This window comes from Pelmatolapia mariae, linkage group LG17 (assembly GCF_036321145.2).
Source record: "Pelmatolapia mariae isolate MD_Pm_ZW linkage group LG17, Pm_UMD_F_2, whole genome shotgun sequence".
In the NCBI taxonomy this organism is placed as follows: Eukaryota; Metazoa; Chordata; class Actinopteri; order Cichliformes; family Cichlidae; genus Pelmatolapia; species Pelmatolapia mariae.
In genome coordinates, this window is record NC_086242.1 from 34,322,405 (window position 1) to 34,330,918 (window position 8,514).

The window sequence follows — 8,514 nt, forward strand, 5'->3', positions numbered from 1 at the left end:
AATTATCATTCTTTTCCACTCCCAGTCACTCCCAAGCCTAACCTGTTCAACCTGTCCAAACCTGGAGCACAAGAGTGACTTATGTGAAAGTCGACTAAAGAGGACAAGGTGTGTTCTTAGGTAGGATCTTCTGCTACCTTAACCATTACCCTGGTTAAGATGATTTTTTAGCATTTTTAACGTTTCTTAAAGAAGAGAAGATGGAGGCCACAGAAAGGGAAAACACAGAGGACATTGAGTCTCTCATGGAGGACATGGACTACATCCCTGGTCACTTCCACCTGGATCTAAATCTTAACTGTGATCCTACTGGGCCAGTGAAGCTGAGACATCGGGACACTTATTTAAGACAGGAAAGCCTGCGAGGTGAGCTAGAAGCAGAAGTTGGATATTTGCAATATGCTGTGCGAAATCTGTTGGGCCTGCTGGCTTTTAACCTGGAACAGCTGGACACTGCTGAGGAAATATTCAGGTGAATATTCACTGCCATCTTTTTTTTAAGGAACAATATGCCGAAAATTCACTGAGTCAGAGGAAGGATATTTGATACACAGTAAATACATGATTTCTTCAGAGATCTTGACTGCATTTTCTATTCTTTCTTTTGTTTTTGCTGCCTTGTGCAGAATAGAAACATCAGACAGATGACAAGGTTTATATATGTAAAAACATCATACACATTTTTATTTTAATTCAAGTAACTTAGCTCTCTGCAGACTTCAGACATTAAAATGCTGCTTGATTGTCCAATTTTTACTATTTATTGACACTTTTATTATCGTATGATTCAGCGACACATTTATGGTGCTGCAAGTTGAACCCATTTTTCTGCAAGCAACAGAACACTGGTTTAACATTGCAGAGAAATTTCAGTCTGCCTTTAAGCCACGGCACAGCACTGAAACGGCCTTGCTTAGAGTTCTCAATGACCTTCTTGTAAGCACTGATTCTGGACGCTCTGTGGTCCTGGTTTTATTGGACCTTTCCTCTGCTTTTGATATGGTGGATCATAACATTCTTCTACTAAGACTTGAGCATACTGTGGGTATAAGAGGCACTGCCCTTAACTGGTTTAAATCTTACCTTGCTGACAGGTCATTCTCGGTTAATTTGGGCAACTTTTCATCTTCCTCGGTACCTGTACGCTGTGGTGTGACTCAAGGATCTGTATTAGGCCCTATTGTCTTCTCACTATATCTGCTCCCTCTTGGAGCAATTTTTGAGAAGTATAATATTGCCTTTCATTGCTATGCTGATGATATACAGATTTATTTTGAGATTACTGACGATCTTGCTATGTCTTTTCACTATTTTCGTGAATGCATGGGTGAGGTTAAAGACTGGTTCAAGAGTAATTCTCTTGTCCTGAACGAAAAGAAAACGGAGATCGTGGTGTTCGATAGTAAAATCCCCCGCAACCAATTGTGTGCTGCTCTGATGCCTTTTGCTAGCTCCCCTTCTGATTATGCCAGTAATTTGGCCATATTACTGGATAGCTCGTTTAAATTTGACAAGCAAGTGTCTGCCGTAGTGAGGTCTAGTTTTAATCAGCTGCGCCTCAGTTCTAAGGCTAAGCGCGATATTCCGCATAATGACCTGGAAAAACTTATTCACGCATTCGTGACTTCCAGGTTGGACTACTGCAACTCTCTTTACATTGGCCTTTCCTCCTCCCTTCTCCTTAGATTGCAGACTGGCCAGAATGCGGCAGCACACCTTTTTGACAGGTAGCAGGAAATTTTCTTCCATCACTCCTGTTCTTGCTGGCTTGCACTGGCTGCCAGTTAAATACTGTATTCAATTTAAAATACTACTTTTCACATACAAAATTATCAATAATTTGGCGCCGACCTACCTCAATGAGCTTCTTAGGTTACACACTCCTGTCAGAGCACTTAGATCTGCTACCCAACTTCTTCTGGAGCAACCTCGTTCTCGGCTGAAGTCTCGTGGCGACCGTGCGTTTGCTGTAGCTGCCCCAGTCTTATGGAACAATCTTCCTGTTGCTATCCGGGCGTCTGACTCTATGCCATTGTTTAAATCACGGCTGAAGACTTATTTATTTAATCTTGCTTTTCCACCTAGTTAGTATTTGGTTTGCGTTGATACATTTTAATCCGTTATGCTTTGTTAACTACTTTTATGTATTATGATTGTCAAGGTTTTATAATTGATACGTGCCAGGTCCTTTCTCTTTTCCCTCCCATCTCCTTTTTCCTATTTTATTTTTTTGTCAAGCACCTTGGTATAACCTTAGTTTTTTAGTGTGCTTTTTAAATAAAGTTTATTGTTATTATTATTATTATTATTAATTCCAGACAGAAATACAAAACTATGTGGTATTAGCTGCTGCTATAACCCTTTGTGACAAGAGACAAGTCAAAAGTATCTTTAATAAGGATTGGTAAATAATGAAAATCAGAAATACTCATTTGTCACATTAACACCTTAGCATTTGCTTGACAGTGTTATTCACAGCTGCAGGTGACAGAAATGCCAGTTTTTGTCAATAATACCAAGGTGTATACCCATCCATCCTTCCATCCATCCACCCTTCCATCCATCCATCCATTAAATCCTTCCATCCATCCATCCATCCATCCATTAAATCCTTCCATCCATCCATCCATCCATCCATTAAATCCTTCCATCCATCCATCCATCCTTCCATCCTTCCATCCATCCATCCATCCATTAAATCCTTCCATCCATCCATCCATTAAATCCTTCCATCCATCCATCCATCCATCCATTAAATCCTTCCATCCATCCATCCATCCTTCCATCCTTCCATCCATCCATCCATCCATTAAATCCTTCCATCCATCCATCCATTAAATCCTTCCATCCATCCATCCATCCATAAATATCTTTGCAACTATGAGAACTTTGTTCATGTAAGCTATGTAAAATTTCACTTAAAGACTAAACAGGAGGTGTCATTCAACTGGCACAGCAATTGGCCAGGTAGTTTTAGTGTCTGTGTCCACCCCTATCGTAATGAATCAATCAGATCTATATTTTGAACATATAAGTAACAATAATGGACAAAAAAACTAATAAAGATGAAATCATTAAAAGCCATCCTATTCACATGGAAAAAAAATAAATTAATAAAAAAAAATGCTGACCACTCCCAGTTCAAAAAAGAGTGGGAGGAAGCAAATGCTTATTAATTCCTACCCCTAGCTAGTTCATCATACATGTCTGTTTTGATTATACAGTGTAAACACATATAAATAAATATATGAATACATACATTTTTATACATTGAACTTTAATTGTTCAACTATAACTATCCACAAGTATTCCTTTTTTAATATGTCACTATATACAATTATCAGTTCTTACTGCACAGTACAAGAAACAAGAAAATGAAGAAAAGATAATTATCCCATTGCAACATAGTCATAACTGCAGTAGCTGGTAATTCTATAGTTAAATTCCAACTTCACTCACAGCTGCCATTTCTTATTTTTTTAGTTAGATGCTGTGTGAAATGTTTTTAAGTGCCTGCTGGATCTGATAGCTCTTTATGTTAATGTGGACCTGTTTCTAAGCCCCCCGTCTGTGTGTTCTGGCCTTTCAGGAGCATTTGCAAAGAGGACCCTGGGAATCTGAATGCCTGGGCAAACCTGGGCTACGTGTATGACAAGCTGGGAAGAGAGCTGGATGCAGGGGAGTGTGTGGACAAAGTGTCCAACCTCATGGGCTTAGACGGCGGTGAGGCATCTCAGGATGAGATCAGGATTATGGCTGCACGCTGCCTGGTCGAGCAGGCCTACGTCTTTCCCTACGATATAGAGCTGGACAGCGACAACGACTTGAGAGAGCGACTCAGCACTGCACTGTCTTTTTACAACAGAGCCCTGCATTATGGGGGTGACCTGGTGAGAGATATGACTACTTTAAATAAAGAGACAACACGTGGTTAACTGCCAAGAATCACATTGCAGAGTGTAAAAATAAAGTGGAGCACTGATATAATGACTGGTTAGATGGTGAGCATTCACATCATTCTAGCTTTTCTACTGGATGGTATTTTACTAAGCAACACTGGTAATTAGATGGCTTTGAAATCATTGCTGACTAATTGTGTGATTCATTTCTTCCCACAAGAATTAACTGAAGGAATGTTGCAATGTTCAAAAGATTACCCACAGTAAGACAATGAGGCCATTTTATTTTGTTGTAGTCTAAAATCACAAATTTAGTAGCAGATAAGAGCTCTTAAATTACTGTTTCACGTTGTAGAGAGCATTTAGGTGGGGTATTACTTAACTTGTGGTGCTGTTTTTCAGATACCAATAGAGGAAAAACGAAGCTGGTATTTTAAAATGGCAACAATCTACATAAGGTACAGGGTGATACGATTTAGATTACTATCACCACACAGTGTGAAAATATTCAAGTTATTTTCTGTCTGCAGGCTGGACAACATAGTAAAGACAAAAGAGGATTCTGAGTACTCCAGACTTTCGCACTACAATAAAGGACTCAAGTTTCTGAAAGAAACACTGGAATCTGAGAAAACACAGCACAAAGGTAAACATGTGACAGTATTGTATTGAAATGAATCCACTACATGTACCAGTTCTTACAGATGTTCAAGTTTCAGTACAGCAAAAAGTATCAAAATTAAAGGTGCTCATGAAGACTGGCCGTACAGACTCTTTAATAATCAGAGATTAATTATAAATGTATTAGTTTGTGCATAATTTTGCAAACAGGTGTTTGTATTTAAAATCTGATTATACAAACTAACTAAAGACAGATCATTACAGTCATGATAAATGCTTTCAGTCATAGAGTCAGAGAGAAAAAAGAAATGCAAATCTGTTCCTCATGTGGTCCTTAAAGGTCTCAGATTAACACAACAACACACAACATATTAGATCATGACATTATATATTTCTAAAAGAACGTCTACAATGATCTTACACAACCAATTCTGTCTACGTGTCAGTCTGAAGAGGTCACTCCCAAACAATTTGGAAAGTCAAAGTCAATCATTGCACAAGGGAAAAAACATTCAACACAGTCCCAACAGTTTCATTATGATTATTATCATTATTATGATTATTACATTAATAAATATATTTATTTATGATTGTAAGTCGGTGAAGGTGTATTATCCATATCAATTAGCTACTAGTTTTTGTTGCTGAAATCATTTTGTTAAAACTGCAGGGCAGTTCGTTTGTCTATTTCCTCAACTACATGCTATTTACAAAAAATAAAAGCTGAAAAACCACATCTCCTCATCTCTCCCATCAGCTCTAGCTTGGTGTTATGTCGGCATCATGTTAGAAAGGAAGAAGGAGTTTTCCCCTGTGCCCATGTCCATACATGACTGCGGTTTCTCGGCTTCGGATCCTCTGTCCTGTTATGGAACTGTGAGTTAACTCATGCACCTCTCACCAAGCTAGGACAAAAACAGTTACTTTCACTCAAACTGTTAGGACTAAACCTCTGCAATCAGCCTGTCATCTGACTTTTGTTAGAGATAAAGTATCTGAATTTCAGGAGCGGGACCACGCCTCCGAGCACGCTCCTTCCAGTTCTTATCTACATCTGTTCCCCCAGTTCTACAAGCTGTTCGTTTTTGTGCCCCTCCCTTTTCAATTCTTTCACTTCTTCACTTGTATTTAGTACATGGTGATCTTCCAGGCCCGGGAGCCGCTGCCAGTCCTCTCCGAGGCCTTCCCCAAACAGCAGCTCAATTCATGTTTAAGCCATTCACCTTTATCTGCTAAAATGCTGTCAAACCTAAAATGAGGGCCAGTGAGTGAAATGTGTTTTATTTAAGACTTTTCAGTTCAAAAGATTGAAAAATATGTATCTAACTAGGGCAACAGAAGGTTTTTTTATTCAACTAAAAACTCCTGACCAAGTCATTAACTCATTTTTACTAATTGCTGCACTGTTCCCTTTTAAGATGAGATAATAACAGATCTGTCTTTGTTTCCAGGCTATAAATATGGCCAGTGACGATGCATTCATCCTGAACCTCCTGGCCAGAGTCTTCTCTCTGCTGGGTAAACATGACATGGCTACAGGGATCTGCAATATGGCCCTAAATGTGCTGCCAGATCCAGAACTCAACTGGCAGGCTTACTGCACCCGTGCCAAGGTACTGTAGCTATGACTAATCAAGTCAGTTGCTATGACAACTCCTTTTAAGGCCAGAATATCTGTATTAGTTTAAAGTGGCTAGTACATGTAAAAAGTTTACATATTTGGACAACATGTTCTCTGTATAGATCAATATAATCCTGTACATGGGCGACCTCGAGAAGGCAAAGCTTGGTGATGGTGGAATCCCAGACCGACAGAAGCTAATTGAAGCTAGAAAAGACTTAGACAAAGTACTCGGTGTACGCCCCTGTCTTCGAACACATTTGGAGATGGCACAGGTAAAAGCATAAAGTGCAAAGCTGGTCAAATTCTGTGTTTCATGTCCCAACAAGGCTTTCAAGTTGATGTTTTTCATTTCAGGTATACTACTACATGGGTGTAGATGCACTCCAGGAGAGCCTTTTGGTGGATGAGAGTGCAATAAATAGTGCCCTGGTGAGTTTGTCTCATGCTCTGAAGTTTGAGCTGGGAGACTGCTTACCGGAACTTCATGTGCTCAGAGGACGCTGCCTCCTCGTGAAAGGCGAGGAGCAGAACGCCGTAGACTGCTTCAAAAAAGCTCTGGAGTTAGAGAAACAAGGGAGCAGAGACACCACAGCCCTGCGCTGCCTCTTACAGGCTCTCCTGACTCTGTTCATGCAGGGAGACCCTGACCCTGGGATTGTCATCACTCAGCTGGAAATGTGGGTGCTCAAGGCAGAGGAGCTGTACTCTCAGGACATAGTGAAGGCTGAGCTGAGGTGCCTTTACACGACACACACAGCAGAGGTTACAGAGTTATCCAGGGTTCTGATCAAGACAGGACGCCTGGACCTAGTGAGGAGGCTGCTGGATACAGTGGTGCCTAAACAGCTGGCTAAAAAGAGATCACTGGTCTTTAGGTCGGTCTCATTAACATGAAGCCAAGATATGGGTTGAACAGTTATTAAAGAATGACTTAACATCATTTCATGTATTTGAATAAACAACTCTTACTAAATGCTGTCTATACAGCATTTACAGGATGTTTTCTCCAAACTGTGATTAATCTATCGTTCTGTTTTTTGTAAGATAATAGCTGTAAAGAATCATATTTTTTAGAGTGCTTCGGAAACTGAGTAGTTTTACATCTTAAGCAGTCTTACTGCTATTTGAGTAGCTATTGCAAAACCCACACACTGTCCCACTACCTCTCATTTAGTAGATGTTTTACCACTAATGACCTGCAGATGGGGGTATATACCATAAGATTGTTGAACCAAAAACAGAGTTGGCAACAATGTATCGTGAGCCTTTGAGAAGTGTGATGTAAGTGTTTATAGGACATTTACAATTGCATTTAATAAAATAATTACTTTTGGAACACTTAATACACCAACTCTTGCAGATGTGGAATCTCAATCCTGTGTAACACTTTTCTAAGATTTTGGACCACTGCGTAAAGCAAAGTTCTTCACCACTACAAAAAAAGGCTTATGAAAAAAAAGAAGAAGTGTTTGTAACACCAAGAAGGCTCAAGAGGCTGCAGGAGAGACTCTCCAAGTTTAAGCAAATGTTAAAAGAATGATACTGACAGAGGTTTGAGGGGGTACAAGCATTTAGTTGACACAGTAATTGTTGATATTTTCCTTAATATAAATACATGTCTATTAATTTGTAGTTAAATGAATAAGTTATGATGACATATACAAAGCAAACCTGTTGCTTCATCCTGCTGCAGTTTGAAGGATAAAATCACACAGAAATGTTGGGACTCTGTATTTTTTATACTAACATATACGCAAGCCTCAGTTACCGTTAAGGAAAGTACAGCTGGTTTAAGGGTTTTTTTCCCCCCAATATTTGAAAGGTACATTTCTAAATTAGGGGTGTAATCTTCTATACTTAAAAATACTTACAAGCAAGTACAGTAGAAAGTGAAAATAAAATGAAAGTAAGAGTCTGGAAAGAAGATAATTGGAAAGATAATTTTTGCCAAAGTTGTTTTTTTTTTTTTTAAGATACAAATTAGCAAAACCTTTATATATGTTTTTTTTCTTTTTTGCCTTGCCAAAGATATCAAAATGAGTCAAGTGTGAAGGTGAGTGATTGTATGTATTTATGTATTTGCAAAAGCAGCTGAAGCAGTCTCCACCTTTCTGTGGAAGCCAAAATGGATTTCCATTCCATTGTTATTCAAATATGTTCACGTAGCCTTGAGTTTGTCGTGACGCACTTCAGACGTCTCTACTGACTTCACTGCCACTACACTGGGGACTCCTGAGAACTTGTTTACAAAATTTTGTTTTCCATATAACAGGATGCTCAGGACGGATTTCATTCAAAAGTATAAAACATTGCAATCCCCGTTGGAAAATCACATTGTAAATTTTTACATAAAAGGAAAAATGCTTTTGT

The 8,514-nt window shown here is 39.1% G+C and overlaps 1 protein-coding gene across 1 annotated transcript; it reads left to right on the forward strand.

Moving 5' to 3' along the window:
* Nucleotides 1-200: 200 nt before the first annotated feature.
* Nucleotides 201-7,038, forward strand: ttc22 (tetratricopeptide repeat domain 22). Its single transcript, XM_063500563.1, has 8 exons — nucleotides 201-472; nucleotides 3,590-3,890; nucleotides 4,302-4,357; nucleotides 4,430-4,545; nucleotides 5,278-5,396; nucleotides 5,972-6,133; nucleotides 6,264-6,416; nucleotides 6,499-7,038. Exons 1-8 carry the CDS (start codon nucleotides 201-203, stop codon nucleotides 7,036-7,038), a joined length of 1,719 nt encoding a protein of 572 aa, XP_063356633.1.
* Nucleotides 7,039-8,514: the final 1,476 nt, after the last annotated feature.